Raw genomic sequence first — 21,994 nt, 5'->3', positions numbered from 1 at the left:
CTGTATATCATTTGATTATATTTGATGGACATAGTTCTTCAGAAAAGTTTTGAAAAGCTGGCAATTCTGGGGTGGTTTGAAGACCCTAAATCCCTAAATTGTTAGGTTATAGCCGTATCCGATATTCCAGAGAGCTTGAGGAAGACTACCATTTCCGAAAGTGATGCAATTACACGCAGTTTTTGTCGGGGATGAATTAACAATTGTCGATAAAAGGAGAAAATTTTTTATGTCTTATACATTACTTTATATACATGTTGACTAAATTTTACTTAATGATTTATTTATTGAAATTAAGATGACTGTAATTCTTTGTGTACAAGAGGGATCAAAACTCTGAAAAAATGCTGACATTTTATCAATTAAATGTTTTGTATAAATTTTATCCTTTATTCTGTGTTTTTTATTTTTCTGCTACGTTGAAGCAGCCTCTTCTCTTCAATTCTGTAAACTGCGTGTTGAATTGACTCACACTTTTGGGCCAAAATGCATAAATAAATAAATAAAAATAAATGAATAGATAAATAAAAATCAGCTGGAAGGACAAGGTAGCATAGAAGAAATAGATAAATCTATTGTTTTGGCATTTTTTAGCCTAATAATTCTTTTCTTTCTTATAAAAAGAGAGTTAAGATAATGAATACCCTATTCTGAAACAGTTTCTATATCAAACCATGAATTATAATACGCATGTACGACAACAAGAGAACTAAAAGGAAAAATCAAATTTAACAATTGCAGTTTCATTTCATTACCTATTTTTTTGTCGCCATGAAGTCTTTTCAAGTTTATACTGCTGAAAGGACAAAATATAAAGCAAAATCAAGCCGTATGAGAATAGGCACGAAAGTAGCAATTACAACTCGGGAGAGGAAGGGGAGACATACAGGAATATGTCAATTAGTTCATTGAAAAAAAAAGAATGAAGAAAGTTAACAGACGCTAATAAAGTATATGCTTAAAAATGCCAGTTCAACCCCCACCCCCCACCCCCGGGAAGGGGGTGATGAACTGGCATTTTTAAGCATATACTGGTAAGGGTCTGGAAGCTAATTCTCTTTAGAAAACGGCTACACGGTTTTATTGATTGTGTGGATACAACGTCTTTTGCATTTTACTGTGTGTGTGTGTGTGTGTGAGTTGGCGGGGGTGGGGGTTAATTTTATGTCATCTAATGTAAATTACAGAATCAATCAATAAAATGCCTGATGTTAAAGGAGAGAGAGGGGGATCCCGATAAATGTTTTTAAACAAAATTGCAATTAAAGTTTTAAATAATATAATGAAAACAAATACATCTATTTTTTAAGAAATTTTCCAGCGAAATGATAGACGTTTACAGCAGCTTAATACACTTTTTATTAGAAAAAAATATCATATGCTATTCTTAAATGAATGGGGCTGCTTTAAAACCAAACAAATAACGATGGAAATTATAGTAAATAGTTTAGACATCGGGATCGAGATGCCTCCCTCACCTCGATACGGATACGGATACGTATACGGATACGTCAGAAAGAACAATCTCTAGTATTACGTATCATAATTTTACTGGTGGATTGCGTTTATATGTCTCCTTATTTCTTCGCTAAGCAAGAGTATTCTTTGAGTTCGATGAATTCTTTTTAACAGAATTCTGAAAAATAAGTCGATGTTACAGTGATTTTAATGACTTTGTTTAGTCAGCATTTTGAAAATTCTTTTGTCGTTATAATGTCCGTGCTAGCAAATATAATCTATCATAGTTTGTATTCACTGACATGACTCATACCAAACAAAATTTGACTACAAATTAATTCTTCTATTTGTTCAATACATATGGCTCGCATCCAGCGTAGTCTAGGGAAGTTTACTCTTCCTAGGCACCCGATCCTATCTCTGGAGTTCCCAGTTGTTTATTTTTTTTTAGATCGATCAACAGCTTTACATTTTTTATTTAAGCAGGTGATTCTTCCCTAAACTTGTTTTCCAGGGTGACACCTACAGACGCTACGGGTCGATCCTATCAGTCTTCTTCTTGTAACCCACTTTGGCATTGTGCTATCGATAGAAGTGCAGTACTAGCTCATACCGGTACAGCCCACGAACTAGGACACAGGTAAGACAAGAAGACACTGCATTGTTTAAATTATAATTAGGGATGCTGCAATTTTTCATTCATTCAAAATAAGAAAAATATATAATGATTCAATGTCATAAACATGTAGGTGATAAGATAAAAACAAAAACAAATGAAAAAGAAAACAAAAAATACTTTATTTCTGTAGGCAAGGGTGTGTTAGGATATAAGCAGTTATTCTCATTAATTGTATCAATAGTTTTTAATTTTTCTTTTCAAGGTATTAAGCCAGACGTCAGCTCCAAGTCTGTAATTTGCCAATTTCATTGACACTTTATTGACAAAATGACAATTTTGTCAAAAAAAAAAAAATTCCAAAACGAAGTAATCATATAATAAGAAAATAAGATAGGATCATTTATTATTTATTTTTGAGCCACGAGACCAAAAAAAGGATATCAATGTTACTGTATTTAGCATTTTACTATATCAAGTTTGTTTAAAACATAACATAATTAATTATAAAAATAATCGACGGATTTTCACTTGCTAGAAAAATTAGATTTTCAATTAAAAACATTAATACGTGTAAATTGTTAATAACAAATCATTCTTGCACTTTTTTAAATTAACATTTTTGAAATGTATAGAACAGGAAAACATTTTTTTTTTTTTTTTTTTTTTGGGACTTTGAGAAAATAGCATAACGTAAAGGAGGAAATTTTAAAATTAACTATATCATTTATAGTATAGGGAGCGCGCACCATTTTTGTCCAGTAAAAATCTTTAAAAACAGTGAAGTAACGATAAAGTAAAATCAGTTTTGCTTACTCCAATGGAGAACATACATGCAAAAAATGTTTTGAACTACTCTATGTTGGTCTAACATAACATTTAAAATACTTGGACTTACATGAATTTTAAAACGTATCATACAGGGAGATTACAATTTATTCTATGTTATGTTAAATGATGGGTCAGTCTAACTACACAAAAGTACCCTGAAGTTAAGGTGCAGTGTAGAGAGGATCCTTAACAAGCTCAAAGAGCGCAGAGGGTTATGGAATATCCCTGGCCATTTGGGAGGGGGGTATTTTAAATTCCTTTTTTTTCTTTCGTTTTGTTTAATCTGTGTAATAGTTTGGGATATACCAGCAGCTTGTATCATTGATACGTATCAAGAAAGAAATCCTATTGCCATGTTTTTATAGTTTATGTACATTTATATTTACTCTACTCGGTATTTCAAAGATAAAAAATGTATTTATCTTTTATATAAAAGTATATTCTTGATTTTATTGAACATGTTTAAGTATGGGGATGTTGCACGACACTGACGCAGGATGTACCGGAAGTGACAGAGGCGTGATGGGAGGAAAAGGAACAGGCTGGAGTTCTTGCAGTATCAGAGACTTTAATGCATTTTTACAGTATGTCTAAAAAATAAAACGTATAGCTGAAAGAAACATAAATATACATGTTGTTCAGTTTAAATTATCTTTAAATTTAAATATACATATACGAGCACTTGTATGTTATTTCATGTCATGAAAATAGGAATAAAAACTGGCATTTTTGATGAAAAATTTATATCTGTTAATTTAAATTTTAGAATGTGAACTACATGCACTAAGAACTGTGATAATACCTGGGGTGATTCTTTGCCTGAATAAACATAATAATAATGATAATAATAATAATAACCAGTAAGTTTTAAGAAGTATTGCATTTATAAGGATTTTGGCGATAAATATTTTTCTGTAATAAGGCACTTCAATTCATTCCTAATACTTACACATTTTAATATTTTAGCAGAGCGTTGCTAATGACGTCGTGATAATATTAGACACAATGAAGTTTGTGGTAGCGGCTGCATGAACTTTAACAACACAATTATAAAAAAATAAATAAATAGATAGATAACGCATGGAAATAATATAAAAATATGTAAATAAATATTTTGCGATTGAGTTTTGGATTAATCAATCTTATGAAATATTATACTTTCATGTTAATTAGTTGAATCTTATTCGTCGAGAAACATTTGTTAAAAAGACTATTATCAGCTGAATGATGAAGCCACGCCATCCAGCGTAGCAACAGTCAACATTGCTTGACGACTGGTGATATTCCAAAAAATAGTGACTGCGCAGAATTTATGCGCGCAAGGTTCACTGTTATATGTATTTGTATATGCATAAAACATTCAGTAGAATATAAAAAAATATTGCATGCAGTTGAGTGTAACATTGAAAATGTTCACCCCTCGAAAACCATTGTCAATTTAGGCTGCGCTTCGGTTGATAATGGTTTTCTTGGGGTGAAAATTTTTGTAAAAGGGAAATCTTAAATTTTCATTTACCACGTGCACACTCAGCGAAATGTTCTTCACATGGGGTGCATTCTGACAGTTTCAGAATATTTTCCTTAAAAATTGAATTATTCTTTACACAAAAATTAGTCAAGAATCTTAATTGTAATGACAATACATTTTTTTTCGTTCATATGTTTTAGTCGAAATATAATTCAAACTCTATGTCCTTGAGTACGCTACCTCTTCCCCCACCTTTTGGCCGTTCTTCACTTAGACAAAACTTCAGTTCTTCACTTAGACAAAGCTTTAACAGGCCATTCTTTAGTTAGACAGTAATAAACTGAATAAAAATTCTTCTTGATTTCAGAAGTGAGCGCGCTCAGTGTTTGTTTCGAGAAGATGTTTCCAGTGACACCTACGGTCCACTCACTCCAGCTCTCCCGGGTAATAAAACTCCTAAGCTTTTAGCTCACCTGAGCTGGAAGCTCAAGTGAGCTTTCCTTAACACATTTTGTCTGTCGTCTATCTTTCTGTCTGTCTAGTTGTCTGTCTTTAAACTTTTCACATTTTCAACTTCTTCTCCTGAACTATTGAGTCAATTTTAACCAAACTTGCCACAAAGGATCCTTCGGTGAAGGGAATTCAAGTTTGTTCAAATAATGGGCCACGCTCTCTTGTAAGGGGTGATAATTAAGAATTGGTAAAAAAATTTTGGTATAGTTTGTATCTGTCAAAAATCTTCTTCTTAAGGACCATTTGGCTAAAAAAGTTGAAACTTTTCTGAAACCTTCATTACATAGTGTAAGTTCAAGTTTGTTCAACTTATGACCCATAGAGGTAGAATGGGGCCACAATGGGGGATCAAAGTTTTACACAGGAATATTTAGGCATAAATATTTTTAAAAATTCTTCTTCTCAAGAACAGCAAAGCCATTATTAGTCATATTAATATGGAAGCATCCTCAGGTAATGTTTGTTCAAATCATGACCTCCAGGGGCAGGGTGGGCTACAATGGGATATCAAAGTTTAACATATTATATAAAGAAGAATCTGCTGTTGAAAAGAACAGAGTCGTATTGAATCCGGTGAGTTTTGTGTCCCATGTATAGGTTTTCTTTTTTTATATCTTACAAACGGGTTAATCTGGGGACTTTATCTTGACTCAAAATTAAAAATCCTGTTAGATCTAATAATATAAGAATATCAATTATCTTTAATTCGTTGTTTGAGGGAGACGGCTGAGGTTTTATTATGTGAAAGCTCCAAAGAATATTTCTTTGGATTAATGTCATATGTAATTTACATTAACTTCAGTGTACATGTACACGTCAAGTATAGGGGAAATCTATCGTCTTGGTATTTTTAGGGACCATCTCAAAATACAGGTATGTTTACTGTAGGATTATTGTGGGAAAACTTCAGAGCAAATTTTACAAATACCACTATGGAGTTTTTGCTCAAATTTTAACATATAATGAGTAATAGTATATTGTATATTATATGTGAGAAAAACAAAATTTTATTGTTTGAATTCCAGAAGGGGCATTTCAAAATGTAAAACGTTACGACATTTTTCTGATTTTTATGGAGTACTACAGAATATGACAAATACTATTGATATACAAAAATAAAAAAAAAGTTGGCATTTTTTAAATTCCCTTGTTTAAAATTTCAAGAGCAAAAATTTTATATTTTTTCTTTCATGATATTTTTATGACCCCTCTTAAAGAGGTTTTTCCTGAGCTTTTGAGCAGATTTTTGTCTTGACTTCTATTTAAATGAATTCTGCATAATGTTTTAGTTTTTGAAATAAATTTGGATTTTGCAATGCTAATTAAACTATATTTAGTTAAAACCCATGATTAAATTTCATACAGAAAGCATTAAGTGAGGAACTATATTTTGTGGCGGAAGGTTTCTTAGAAGAAAATGATCAATTTTTCTCCTTTGAAGTATTTACAGTATTGTTAAGTTGGATTCCTATTTTTACAGAGTTAATTTGAACAGTGAAATGTTTTATGCTGGTCCTAAATTATATAATAAATTAACTGTCATTAATTCTATCATCATATTTGACAAAAATAGCAAATGCATTGTGAAAGTCCTTTAAAATTATTACTATTTTAGTACATGTAATATCTAAAAATGAACATAACAGACCCCCACTCTTAATATTCTTTTTTGAGTGTACAGGATAATGACATTTTTTGAGCGCATACAGGTCAAAGTAATTTGAAACTTTTTTGTTTGCACAAATTTTAATATGACTATTCAAATGGGAAAAACTGAGTTTTTTCCCATAATTTATTCAGATTAAAGGAAACAATTTGAAAAATTGACTTATGGGTTAGACGTAATTACAGTGCAAAAATCTCATATTAAATGCTCTGTAGCGCCAAAAGTACCGCATTTACCCCCATTTTTGTTTTGATTTTTATTTAAGCTATGTGTGTAGATTCTAAAAATAATTTTTGATAAAAAAAATCTCAATACTTTTGATAACAGGATCCAACCTCCTTAAAGAACTTCAGTGTATCATAATGTCACAAACACAATATTACGATGTCCATCTACCATTCAGTTATAAATTGTTAAAACAGTTCTATGAATTGTATTTAGATCTTTTAACTTGTAGTTTCTTAATTTAGTTAAATTCAATAAATTATATGAAAATAGTTGCTTTAAATGTGTAAATAAGTTTTAATTAACTTTCCTGGACGAAACCACCACATGATTTTGGTTGATTCTCAAAATCAACCAAATATCATGATACTGCTTAAATTAATAGAAATAAAGTGGGCGAAGATTTATGATATATACAAATCTAATGTATAAGTCTAGTAAATAAATCGATTGTAATTGTCATTTTTAAATAAAAGACATAATTATGTTTTATTAGAAATTTAATTTATGGACGAACTTGTTAAAAAGTGCTTTTTGTAATCATTTTCACGTAAAAACAATGAAGAAAAAAAAAATTTTAACCCTGTTTTATCTTAAAAAGAAAATAGTTTGCTTGCTTTTGCAACGTTCTAGGTCAGATGTACAGTGCAGACGAATTATGCGAGCTGCGGTACGGCCCTTATTTTCGCTTCCGCAATTTTTCCCGACTTGGGGTAAGAATACCATTTATTTCACTTTGACAAATCTAGAATTATAAAATCTTCTACATAAATATTAATTTTTTGTAGTACATGTTTTTGATTTCTTTTAGAACTGCGAGTTTTATCATAGCTGTGTGGATCTCAACGAAGGGAATTTATTTGGAAAAATATTTACGTCAAAATTGGGCACTCTTACCGGAATATACTGCGACACAGGCAAAGTAAGTCTTGCAAAACTCTATAATGAGAAATAAGGCCTTCCTAATATTTTTCTATGGGTGAATTAAAAAAAAATGACCAAACACATATTTTATAACCTGTACTTTAAGTGCAGGTAATGGGAATACATTTCTATGTCTCAGCATATGTCTTTAGATAGTGTCTAAATATCTGCCAAATATCTCATTGATATCTCAATTCACAAAAACGTTATGCCCAAAAATGATGCTGAAAATGTTAGGAGTACAACACCTATTTGGGACATTTTGAAAATTCAATATTTTTTGAAGATCTGTGAAATAAACGTTGTGGTCATGGCTGATGTTGAAAAAAATGTTATTCCATGTCAGAGGTACAATAGAAAAAATGTAGTGTTGTCAAAAAACATCGACTTTAAAAATTTGAAAGACAATTAAGTCAAAAAAAAAAGAATTTTTTTTAGTGTAAAACAATAACTGATGTAAAATTTAAAACTTAAAAATGTTATATAAATCACAAGCAGCTTGAATGAGAGTCGAGTATCTGTGCGTACCCAATAATGTCAGGAGTGCAACATTTGATGTTTTGTTCCCCAGCATCAAAAAACTGTTATCAGTATATGATTTTCTTATTTTTATTTTGGAAAATAGACACACAGAACATTTTTACCAAATAGATTTATCAATTACAGGGTATGTCTGTGTTTCAGATCTATATTTTTATGGTCAGGAGTGCAACACATTTTTTTTAAAGATTAAAGTTATACGATGAAAAGACTTTAACTCATGCTAAAAAATATTCTTTAATTAATAATGATCTATTTGAATAATTTAGTACTAAATTATTGACAGTTTTATTATTAAAATCCTTCCCCTTTTCAATTTTATTAATTTAGATGTGATTTTTATCTTTTCTTTGATTTTTTTAAGAATGTGAAAAATAAACACACTGAAAAATTGTTGTAAAGTTCAAGTAACTCCACCTTAACTTCACTGAAACAACAGAACGCGTTCTGATATAGTTTTTGCTTTACAATTCTACTTTAAAGACTCCTATGCTCTTGGTCAGGAGTTCAACAGATATGTTAGAATTATTGCTGAACAAATATGAAAAAAATATAAAGAAAAAATTGATGAGTATAATGTTTTTGGTTGATCTCAGTTGCTTAAAGTGTTTGTTCTGTGAAGGAAAATATACTATAAAATGTATTTTGTTTTCTAAATATATATTTTCGCTAGTTTTTTTTTTTATTATTATTTTTTATTTATTTATTTATTTTTCTTACATAAATAGGGAATAATTCAATATTTAAAGTGACAGTACGGCGCATCTCATCAAAAAACTGACTAGATAAAATTTTCCGACAAAATTTGGAATTTTTTTACTACTCATAAATGTATAAACTTTTACAATTAAATAATTTGGATTATTTCATTAAAATTAATAGTTATTTATGGGACGTAAAAATATACAACGCAATGTGTTCGGGGTTCCACATTCCATGCTATGCACGCATGCGTAGTTTTCATAAACAAAACAGCATGGTTAGAGAGGGAAGCCCGGTAGGCCTGCTACATTGACAAAGTCGACCAAAAATAAAAAGAAACTGAAAATAGAACTTGAAAAAGCAACTTTCCTGACTAAAATTTAGTTTGGGAATTAATATAATCGCAGGATAAGGAAGAAACGAGAACTCGGCGACACTCACGCAGGGCTCTCGAAGGTTCTATTCGACAGGTTTGTTGATACTTGTTATCATTTCTCATTTTTCCATCGCTTTCAAAGAAAAAAAATAGTGTAAACGTAAACTCAACATAAAAATACACCTTTGACTTCTAAACATTGTTGCCATTTGAAATGCTATTTTTTTTTTAACTGTGCAGAAAAATTTTTTGTTTGACATTTGCCGCGATAACGTATGATTAGTTGATTTTCCTTTCTCGGACCCCAATACACAAAACGTCAACATTTGTACTTTTAATTCTGTTAAATTCTCCTGAATGCAGACTAAAATCTTTACGATTATTATTTTATCAGAAAGTTATGATAATTTGTTTTTGAAAATTGCTTTTACCTAATATTCATTATAATTGTAAACTCTACAGTGTAGGCACGTGCCGTTTTAGAATTCACGTGGTACAAATAAACAGATCTAAGATTGCTGCAGTTCGTACGACCCTTGATTTTCCGGCAGATTCTAATTACGTTAATTTTGTTTGAGTAGAGAATATTTCTGTTTCTCAAACTGCTTACATCAACTTTATACCTTATTTCTTAAAGACATATTGGGTAACTTTGAATGAAAAAGCACACATTTTGCAGCCGTACTGTCGCTTTAAAGCCAAGTTTATTTACTTTAATGTGTTTTAATTATGAAGTATTGAACCATAAATGTTGCCCTATTTCGTTACCACTTGATGTTGCCAACACTTTATGATTTTTTGTGTTTTGTGGTTTTAATTTTTAATTTTACTGCAGTCAGGAGTACAAATATTTTTTATAATTATCAATGATCATCATCTATCTTTAATAAACAATATATTGAAAAAATGCTTGATACTATTTGATGCTTAAAACGTTATGTCTATCAACTAATTACAGACATTTTACAGTCAATAGAGAAAAGTTTTCATCACTTAACACATATTTTTAAAAACAATGTATATACATGTACATGTATATTAAACATTGCAAATAATCGTGTTTTGAAGTCTTGAAAATCTGAAAAACTTGCCGTAAATGATAAAAAATATCAAACGACGAACTGATTTACAAACTAAGAATGGGTTATTTTGTGATATAATTTTCAAAACAATGTTAAATAAAATACATATCAGATGTTAGGAGTGCAACACAATAATGTAACATAGGGTCACTTCAAGTAGTATTTTTTGTAAGAAAACTTGTATGTCAAAATTCTCTTTTGGCTTAATTTTAAAAAATTGACTTTAATGGACAAAAAATGATTTGGGGAGAATTTTATTGTTTCATATTTCTTTCATATTAAATTTTTCAAACCAAAATTGAAAAAAATGATGTAAAATAACAATCTAAAATCCAAATTTTTTCCATATATACAGGAGATGAAATTCAATGAAGGTTTAGTTCTAATCATTTATATCCCTGATACTATTTTGAAGCATAAAAAGCTGTAATTTCTTTTGACTATATATTTTTGAAAATACGATATAGTGATATTTTCTTTTTTTTCAAATAAGGTTTTACTAATAAAAATTATGAAACTTTTTTATCCAATTGTATATTCTATTGCAACTTCAGGAATTTTGACTAGACCGCATGTACAATATGATGATGTAAGTGAAAAATATGTTATGGGTAGTTGAATTTTTAAAAAAAAAAAAAATTCAGTTTGGTGGTCATTTTTTTATTCACCCCTATATAAGCTCAAATACTTAACCATTCTAAGGCGTTAAAGCGGTCAAATTTTCAACAGATATGTGTCAAACGGAAATGCGCGACATTTGCGGAGCTCAGTCTAAAACCAGGCGTGGTCAGACCCGGGGGATGGGGACCGTGGGCAGATTGGCAGCCTTGCTCCAGGACTTGTGGGACAGGGCTAACTTACAGAAGGAGATTATGCAACAATCCAAGGTTTTACCGGGTTGAAAAAAATAGTTTGATATCTTTCGCTTTTTCAAAGCCCTTTAAAGTTCTTATATGTTGTAGATTTACATTTTCGGCATGGGATTAATGTACATTCAGCGCTAGATTACAAATTTTTTCGCGTAAATTGTTTGTACAGTTTTCCTATAGCACACTTTATATATTAAATGACAATCCAAGAAATCAATATAATTTTTTGACTGCGGATTTAACCAAAATAATTTGTCATTCCATGACGTTCTAACACCGCCGAAATAGTTCATATCATATGCACCCGTTTTACATATGCTGTATCTATACATAGTATGAGGTTTATGATCTTTCTTTCTTTAAAAAGCATTATTTTCAGGGCATAAACTAAAGTTATTCTGATAATCCATTTTATTATATGATTGAAAAAATCTTATCTCTCTGATTGGCTGAGATCCAACAATGTAGAAAAAAAATACTACGTTATATTCACCTGCACGTGACCTTCGAGTTGAATATAAGGATTCATTTTCTCTACGTTGGTCTAAAAATAGATCAGGAAAGAAGATGGGTGAACAAGGCGGGCGAAGTGCCTATAGTGCGACAAATATGAAGTGAAAAAATAAAATCTCAATTATATCAAAATTTTCTTTGATATTTCATCTAACATTAAAGTATACTTGATGAAAAATCTCAACAATTTACAAAAATCTCACAAAGACTGAAATTATTTGCCTACGAAATAGCATACACACACTAAAGAGGGCAAAAAGGATCATTTTCTCATACTTAAACAAAATTTTTCGATATGAGTGGGTCTTTGCTCCATTTTTTTGAAATTTAATCCTAAAAGTTTGCATAAAAGTATACATGTTTTGGTTTACAAAAACATGGAGCAAAGACCCACTATACATTAAAAGTACACTTTTATGAAAAAGCATTCGCATCTTTCCGAGAAATACTTGAAGTCCATTAAGTCAAGGGTCATATCACAAACATGATTTAAATGCCACTATTCATCAAGGGCTGTTTAGCGTAGTGGTTAGCGTGTTAGTCTCAAATTAATAAGATACTCCGGATTTTTATTGTTAGGGGTTCGAATCCCACGAATATCATTTTATTTTTTAAATAAAAGAATATTTTTTCCGAGATCTTTTTTTCTCAGAAAAGTTTTGTTGATCATAATTTCATAAATTTCAATAATGAGAACTTTACTTTAAATACTTAATTTACAAATTGAATATGATTTTTTAAATATCTGAAGCTATAGGCATTCTGCACGCCTTGTTCACCCATCTTCTTCCAAATTGATACAAATAGTTTTAGAAAGCTATTTCACTTGCTATCGACTTCCAATCAGATGCACATAACATTAGTAAAAATATATAATTTGGAATGGGTTTGGGGGGGGGGGGGTGTGCAAGGGACCCGCTAACAATTTTTTTTCTGAAATTAAATTTTTACTTTTAATCTAGACTCTAAATATTCATTGAAAGGCTAATTGACCTTAATCTCCACCCCAACCCCAAAACAAAATTTTAAGTTATAAAAGAATTCTCTATGTGTGGGGGTTGATCAAAGATTTTATTAAGCTGTCATTTTCCCTGATAGTACCCCCCTTTCAAAATAATAAGACTGGTTATGTTTATTTAACTCTGCTTCTCTCATTGCATTTGGCTATGACTTCAGCAAATGTAAACAAGTAAGAAGACATGATCTGCTTAACGAGTTCGTCTAATTTAATCATTGAATCATATAATAAAACAATTATTGCTGTTTTTCAGTCAATACTATGATTTAGCCACCTCCTCAGATAGCTAAGTCATCGTATTGACCTCAAAAATGGCAATAAATGTAAAGTGTATTAAAATGGGGAATTTATCATGTTGTTAATTTTGGCATTTATGTCCATCTAGTAAATTCAGTTTCATAAATATATATTAAGATGTTTTGTAATGAAATTGAATTAGTATTGTGGATTGGAAGAAATCTCAAATCATCCAATCGAATCATTTTAAATGTAGCCAATCAGCATTGACATTTCTGCCAATCAAATGATTAGAACTATTAACCAATCTGTACTAATGGAGCAGATGCAAAATATATATAAATACTTTTGGTGTAACTAATTGTTGGAGTTATGTGACTTGGGCTAGATTCCTGGGCTGTGTCGGGAACAGAATTGTTAGTTAGACCACTCAGTTCAGGGACCTAGTTCCCTAGTGTCTTTGTGACTAGCTATACTGTCTCGGTGACTTTAGCTTATATCTGTAACCAAAAGAAATGCAGTGTCTGTGTAACTAGGTAGGGTATCTTGGTGATTTCAGCTTGTGTTTTAGTGACTTTGTGATAATGTGTTTTCAGATAGATGCAGGTTGTGTAGGGAAACAACAGAATTGTTAGTTAAACCAGTCTGCAGCTAAGTGATAAGTTTATAAAGTAAAGTTGGCACAATTGCTTTTAATGTAGTTGATACTTTTGCTGTAATTCGTTGATGTTTAGTTTAAAATTATCATATAGATAGGTTCTAGGAAAAAGTATATATAGCGGATATTTCAGTCAGTTGTTCTATTAGTGTCCTTGATATTACTGAAGTTGGTTTTGATTTTAAAATATGAACGTGATTCGTAGGAAGAAAACCTGCGCGGACATATTTAATAATCATTTGTGTGAAGTAAAAAAAAAAAGTTTTAGTTCTTTTTAATTTTACTTAAGTCCTCTGAACCACCCAGGCTGTGAAGGCGGAGATGACAATGGTTATGAGGCCAGGACTTGCAGTTCCGAGGTTGGTTAATAAATTTAACGGCACTTCCTTGCAATTTCTGAATTTTCTAGAATCAGTTCTTTGAATCTAATATAGTAAACAAAGTTAAAATGTGATATTTTAATTAACACTTATATAGAGTTATATTTTTAATGATGTGTATTAATTGTAGCCCTGCCACAATGAGAGTTCAGACATGAAAACTCTTATAAATCAGCGGGCGTCTGAAACCTGCAGTAGATTGTTAAAGAATAACGTATTAGATTCCAAAAAGTACACATCAGTTGGAAGAATAATGGACTGGCATGGTAAGAAAGAATACAATTTGCTACACTAGACAAAATTGCTAACGCACCACTTGTTATTCTTATTTGTGAATTGATCATTTGCCTGATCGGTACTAGTACATAATATATGCCATCTTTTCCAAAACAGTTGGATTGAGAAATGTCTTCGTGTCATGATAAGACCATAAAAGGACCTTCTTGCCCGAAAACCAATTTCCCTACGTGCACTGCGCACCGTTTTTGCCATGATATGAAGTTGATGATTACCGATGGTGGTCCTTGAGGTTGCGACGGGAAACAGTCTTCCACTTAAAAATCAAATTATATACCCTTATTAACTACCATATCTCTTGGTAGTCACCCAGTGCCTTGGTGTTCCTTCAAAACCCTGTTGCCCCAGTTTTGTGGAACAATCTTGAAATTATTGTGTGGTGCTTACTTAATGTCGTCGCTATCTATAGTAAACATTTTTATGATTGTTGATTCATTTACAACAATTTCTCATTAGAGGAATGAATAATCTTTTAATTGTTTTAATTTTTTACACATTTCTCCAAAGGAGCCCCCTGCAGACACCATACTGACTGCCTTAGCACGCTCTTCCAGGGTCAAACGCCGCATACGGTGTAACTTTTTTTCTGAGTTTTCAGTTAGTACAAACAAAAAGAACACTACCACAAAGAAAAAAAAAAGAAATTTATTCCACCAAAAAAGTATGGACACGATTTTGTTTTTTCTATGAAATGGTGACGCTTAAGTAAACATTGTTGTTATTCATCAGTTAAGACATTTAAATGCTTCATTTTTCATTACAGTTATATAATTATATATCAAAAACATCATAAATAAGTTTTGAAAAGAAAAATATGAATGTATCTAAGTGGTGCGTTAGCAATTTTGTCTAGTGTATACCAGACTTACAGTCTATGGATGAAATCTTAAAGTGCACACGATTTCTTCCAAATGTACATAATAGAGCTGGGCAATAATACCGATATTCCGCTATATTGCGGTACGATGACAAAAAATAGAGTAGCCCCTTCACGGTAACTGCGGTACTACTCTTTTGCAGGGCAAAATAAAAACGTTTGGCGAAATTTTTGTTGACAGATAATCAAATGACGTATATTAAAAAATCACTTTTACGTCACATTTCACCAAACTATATTATTTTGCCCTGCAAAAGAGCAGTACCGCAGTTACCGTGAAACAGTCAAGTACCGATATTCCGACAAAATGTTTGGACTCGGATTTCTATAATAAAATATGAAGTATAAACTGTCAGAATCGTTTGCAATCGTGCCAAACAGTAAAGGAAAAGCTGTTGCAGTGAGTTTATTTTGATGCATAACTGTAATTAAATCAACAAAATATTTTTTCTTGGTCATTTCTCATAGTTATTTACATTCTGCATTTAAATGGAAATTAATAAATTAAGAAAATACCATTTTAATTTCCGTTGAAAATATTGCAATACATATCGCAATACAGTTAGAAATATCGCAATACGAAATCTCTGGGCAATACCCAGCCCTAGTATATAACAACTTACTGTAAATAAAAATTGCAAAAAAAAAAAATTACCACTATAGAGCATATGAAATGCGAAGTGTCGTGTGAAGCGGTTCCGGATTACACTACTCCAGATTTTACAAGGTTTGGGTTAATGCCCCAGGGTACTCCATGTGAAGGACCCACTGTATTGTTGGAAAAAAACAAGCTTGGCAAAAGAACCTACAGATGTTTGGACGGCTTTTGCAGGGTAATACAGTAATAACAAGCAATTATAACAAATAAGAATAAAACCTAGCACTGCTGAATTTTAATTTTAATGGTTCAAACTGCTGTGATCTTAATATTTTGCTATTATTCTGTATAACCTTAGTTTTTTGGCTGTGACGGTAAGCTTAACGCCGAGTATGATGATTGTGGTGTCTGTAAGGGAGATGGTTCTACGTGTGACGTAGTGGAAGGGATTTATAAAGAGACTATTGCACAAGGTAAGATGACATCATTACGACCCTAAAAAATAATTTTTTTTCTACGTTTCTTATTTAAAGGAAATCTTTGCAAATCTTAAGCTATTTTAAGTAAATTTACTTTAAGAAATTGAGTTTCCCTTACCCTTTGACTTTTAAGTTTCGTCTCTTCTACTACACCTTTAAATCCTGTATCTACCCCCCCCCCCCCCAGCTCAGTCAGTAGTCATTAGTCACATAGCATCCTGGCCTGGCAATAATACAGAAGTAAAATAAAAGTTAGAGCTTGGAGTTGCTTTTCTTTATTATATGATAACCATCTTACTACATACTGCTTTCAGGTTCAAGAAACCTTATTACGGAGATACCTGTTGGGGCGTATAACATACAGTTCTGGTTTGATTTTTTTAAAATGCGTTGGAACCTCATAGGTAAGGCCTAAGTGATTAGTCTTTATTGCAAACTAATGTTTTTAGACAAGCCAGAGAAAGTTTCTTCTCCAAAGTAAACAAATGTGTTTTCAGAATCGATTTTTGAGACTCCTATTGTAAAATAATTTCATGTATATATTATATTTTACATTATACAAACTTATAATATTTCATTCCAGAAATCTACAACAAAGACGGACTTGCAATTATCTCTAGCTTGCTTAAAGGAATTTGGGATACGACAAAAAACCCTTTGAATTTCGCCGGAACGTACTGGACTTATGTTTTCTCGAAACAATACGTGTATGCGAAAGGACCAATCACTGAACCTGTCATAGTTAAGGTAAAAGTCGTATCTCAATACCTTTAACTATATTCCTTAACATTACTGAAAATCACATTCAAACATTTTTCCAGATGTTCACTACGAGTTGTATGTTTTCAGCACTACCAATACAGGAACAATAAAAATACTGGCATTAGCTTTGCGTATGCTTTACCCAAATATGGTAAGTGGAGAATGTATCTGGAAAATTGCAATAGACATTTTAAAAACATTTTCAATGTTACATAACTGCCTCGGCTTTATGCTACAGAAATTTACATCAATAACATATTAGATATATACACCAAGTAAATCATTTTAAGGAAATGAATACAGTATCCAAATGCTTGGAAAGGTAGATTAGTGCGAAGTTTAATTTTGTAAATATGAAGAAATCAAAAAGTTAACCTCAAAAGTCGATTGGAACAATACAAATTAAGAGCAGAGCAAACACGTATCTCTGAAAACATCTGAGGTGGGAACAGGTGCAATGGAGGAGTAAGAATTCCTTGTCAACCGATCACACCCACTGTGTGCTCCTTGTCACGATGAAGGTCATCCGTTGACAATTCATCGTGAAAATAATAGCCTTACAATTTGTATGATAAACGTCAATCAACATTCTACTGAACTTAAGATTGTATTTGCTAAAGAGGTCAATGTATCGACCATAGAATTTGCGAAATGTTGACTTTAACCATACTGTTGATATCCTTGTATAATCAACTTATTTGTCAATAATTTGCCTTGTTTTAGAAATTGCTTGTACATAGAACATGCTCTTTTGTACATGGATACAAACTCATTGTGCAAGTGATAATGGCATATTGCTTCTAAATAAGGAAAGTTGATAGAAAAATTGGAGTCATCTCGTTTACCATAAAGTTTTGCTGTAAGGTTGCCATTAATGTCTTAAAATACAAAAGTATTAAACAGATGCATCCATCAGACTCTATGGTGTCTTTCATTTCGAGTTCGAAGGGATATATCAAATCAACGTAAGAAAGAAAATGATTATTGTTAATAGACAAAAACGTCGTTTCTATATCCAAATGTCGAAATAAGGGCCACAACAGAGGATTTCTTTTTTTTCATATAGAAGTTCTTAATAAATTCTGCTTTAGATGAATATAAAATAGGTGTGCTAAAAACGGGGCGCAATTAGTGCCCATGTGAATTCCAAAAGATCGTTGGAGGACTTAATCTCCAAAAACAACATAGATATTGTCAATTAGAAACTCAAGCATCTTTTTCATATCAACTTCAGATTACTTATGTGTACTATCGGAATGTTTTTTTAACAAAACAATTTAGGATATGCCGAATAACTAGGTACGTAAATTTTAGGGATGTCAACGAATATTCGAATATTCATTCGATGAGTTGATATTCGAATATGAATTTAAGATTCGAATATTCGGTGTTTTTCAGATTTCCTAAAAAATTGTGCTGTGATTAATAAATTTTGATTAGAACATTGCTGGAATTGTCCCTGTTTAATTTACTAGCGATCAATTTCGAATGCCTGATTTCTTTCACTCCTTTCTTTTCTTATAGAACTACTAAATTATTTTGTTTTGAGTAAGGTGTTAAAGAATTATACAATAATGCTTTATGTACGATACAAAACGTACTTTTATAGTTTTTATAAGTTAAATACGATCAGATCTAGGATCGAGGACAACAAAATGAAAATCTTCTTAGAATGTCTAAAAGACTTGAAGAGTATACTTATCAAAAAAAATTTAATTGATTATTGAATGAATGTCGGATTAAATAGATTCTGTAATTAATATTGTAAAGGGCTCAATTTCAGAATAAATGTGTAAATTACTTGATTATCTCGGGTTGTACATAATCCTGAATTTTTATATTCATAATCGTGAAATTAATTAATTACCTAGGAAAATTATCATGGAAATATTTGTTTATATTTCAAAATCATTATTTCAAAGATTATAATCATATCCCTTATTTAATTAGGCTGATAATTGTTATCAGTAATTAATTACACGTATTTAAATCTAGACAATATACGACTATCTAGCCTTTGGTAAGGCGACTGGTTTCTCAGTTGGAGCTACTATAAAAACATTTGTTAAAATTATACTTTTCTACATTTAAATCAATTAGTTATTTCAAAAATAGATATCAATGAAATTATTGTACACCTACAAAAGTCTTCGTACAATTTTACTTCTAATATAAGAATACCTACGCCAAACCTTTCATGAGAGTAGGATGATGCATATTTAAAATAAACAAGATTTTATTTATTATATCGAATATTCGAATATATTCGAATACTTTCATTGAATATTCGAATATGAATTATTGACAAAATTGACATCCCTAGTAAATTTATTTTAAAAAACCACTCATACATGAAAACGCTTAAACTCGACATTTAGATAGATTGACGATGTGTTATCAATTAAAAATAGTTACTTAATTTCATATGTAAACTCAATTTATCCCACTGAACTTGAATGAAAAGATTCCACAGAGTCTGGTATATCTGTTTCATATTTGGATATTTTACTAGAAAAAGACGTTAATTGTAACTTAACAACAAAACTTTATGATAAACATGATGAATTCAACTTTTTTTCTCGCCACCTTCCCTTACTTATGTAGCTATATACTTATCCCCGGCAAATGGGGTTGTGACGGTACATAATGTCGTTTTGTACATATTGTCGTCGGCGACAATATGTACCTACCCTCACTGCACATATTGTCATCCATCGGTACATATTGTCGCCGGCTGAAAAATTACACATGTACATATTGTCGCTGGCGACGTTATGTGCCTCACCCTCACTGTACATATTGTCGCCCCACAGATATTGTTGCTTAAAGATTTATTTTATTGTTTTTTGGCAGTTTTGTGAATGTAGTTTGTGTGTGAATCACACTGACATGTTTCGTATGGTATTTCATGCAGCGTGATTGTGATGGTACATTTTGTCGTCCTGTTCATATTGTCGCCGGCGACAATGTGTACCTACCCTCACTGCGCATATTGTCGTCAATCAGATCATGTCGCATGACAATGCACGGCAATGTTCCATATAAATATGACTAATCGTTGCTTAGCTGTTTCTGAGAAGATAATTTTCAAAGAATTTTCCCATATATTCCCATGTTAAATTTTGATTGCGCATTGTGGCCCCACCCTAAGCCCAGTTTGATTTCAAGATACTTGAATCTGCGTTACCTGAATATGCTTCCATATAAACATCACTAATCACGGGCCTACTGCTTTTCCTCAGTGGTGGGTCCAGAAATTTCTGAACGGAAGGGGGGGGGGGGTTGCGGTTCAGAATTTTTTTGACAAGCAAAAAAGAATTTGTATGTAAAGTGTGTAACTGTATATGTTGAGTAGATTATTTACATCGTAATTATGAAATTTTACCTGTGGACTAAATTGAGAGTATGCACAAGTTAAACAAACAGAATTTAACAAAGCAAAAAAAAAATATAATCAAACCACCGGGGGGAAGGGGGGGGTGCACCGGTGCTACATCTGTCTGGTTTTTGAGAAGATTTTTAAAAGATTTACTGTATATATTCCTATGTAAAACTTTGATCACCCATTGTGACCCCACCCTACCCCTGGGGTCATGATTTGAACAAAATTGATTTTGTTTTTGTTTGTTTGTTTGTTGTTATAATGTCCATCTCGAGAATTTTTCATTCGTATCAGGTATGTAGACGTCACCACTTGCTAGTGGAGGGCTGCAAATTTAGACCTATACTTGGCAGTCAGGGTCATTGAGCAGTGAAGGATCATTTTCGTGCCAGCACCTCAAAATTGAACGCTATGCAATGAAGCTTTCACATTAGTATCATCTCCTCTGACCCAGTAGTTCTTGAAAAAAAGATTTTGAAAGAATTTTTTTTCTAAACATTAGAAATGAAAAACTGTGATCACTTTTCGTAGCCACACCCTTCCCCCGAGGGACATGATCTGAAAAAAAAATGAATCTACACTTCATAATGAAGCTTTCGCATAAGTTTCAACTTTTCTGACACAGCGGTTCTTGAGAAGATTTTTAAGAGATATCAGTAAATTTTCACTAATTCTTAACTACTTCCCTTGAAAGAGGACATGGCCTTTCATTTGAACAAACTTGAGTCCCCTTTATCCACGGATGCTTTGTGGCAAGTTTTGTTGAATTTGACCCAGTAGTTCGTGATAAGCTTAAATTGTGAAAAGTTTACAGACAGAGAGACGGTCAGACAAAATGTGATCAGAAAAGATCATTAGTACTGAACGAAAAAACCTAATACATGTATTCAATCTCCAAGTATGTATTAGAAGAAAAAAGAATAGGCTGATTTATCAGATATCTCAAGAATTACGGTATCTTGACATATCATAGTGACGTACATCAATCTTGGACACAATTTTCTGACTAAAAATTTTCTCTCTACAGTATTGCGAGTAATGCTGTCTGTCTCCCTCTATGCGTGTGTGTGTATTTGTCAACCTTTCTCAAGTAAATATTCGTCAAAACAATATATCGACGACAATATATGCAGACCTTGACTGTACATATTGTCGCCGACGACAATATGTGCTGGTGCTTGACTGTACATTTTGTCGTCCATTATGCAGGAGGAAAATAAGGCTCGTCTCGGTACAAATTGTCGCCGGCGACAATATGTACCGATGGACGACAATATGTGCAGTGAGAGTAGGTACATATTGTCGCCGCCGACAATATGTACAAAACGACAATATGTACCGTCACAGGGGTTTATGGCCATTGACAAATAACATGTTGAAACAAGGATATCAACAGCCTTGTTAAATTAATCATTTTGCAAAATCTATGATCGATATTATGACCTTGTCAGCAAATACAATCTATCATTAAGTCGAATGCTGATTGACGTTTTGCATATAATAATTGTTAGGCCATTAGTTAC

General features: G+C 31.8%; 1 protein-coding gene across 1 annotated transcript in view; it reads left to right on the top strand.

The window, feature by feature from the left end:
• The window catches only part of LOC133201028 (A disintegrin and metalloproteinase with thrombospondin motifs 1-like), a 28,657-nt gene that overhangs the window by 4,774 nt on the left and 1,889 nt on the right, over positions 1-21,994 (top strand). The window contains exons 6-14 of the mRNA XM_061336832.1: positions 7,589-7,699; positions 11,131-11,288; positions 13,986-14,055; positions 14,207-14,342; positions 15,914-16,083; positions 16,207-16,321; positions 16,642-16,731; positions 16,911-17,074; positions 17,177-17,240. Of these exons, the coding sequence (XP_061192816.1) occupies positions 7,589-7,699; positions 11,131-11,288; positions 13,986-14,055; positions 14,207-14,342; positions 15,914-16,083; positions 16,207-16,321; positions 16,642-16,731; positions 16,911-17,074; positions 17,177-17,240 (1,078 nt within the window). The remainder of the gene's footprint in view (positions 1-7,588; positions 7,700-11,130; positions 11,289-13,985; positions 14,056-14,206; positions 14,343-15,913; positions 16,084-16,206; positions 16,322-16,641; positions 16,732-16,910; positions 17,075-17,176; positions 17,241-21,994) is intronic.

The sequence above is a fragment of the Saccostrea echinata genome, unplaced genomic scaffold (genome assembly GCF_033153115.1).
Source record: "Saccostrea echinata isolate AGI-Se365-2 ecotype Australia unplaced genomic scaffold, CSIRO_AGI_Sech_v1 ptg000042l, whole genome shotgun sequence".
NCBI classification, from domain to species: domain Eukaryota; kingdom Metazoa; phylum Mollusca; class Bivalvia; order Ostreida; family Ostreidae; genus Saccostrea; species Saccostrea echinata.
This window is presented reverse-complemented; position numbering and strand designations above follow the sequence as displayed.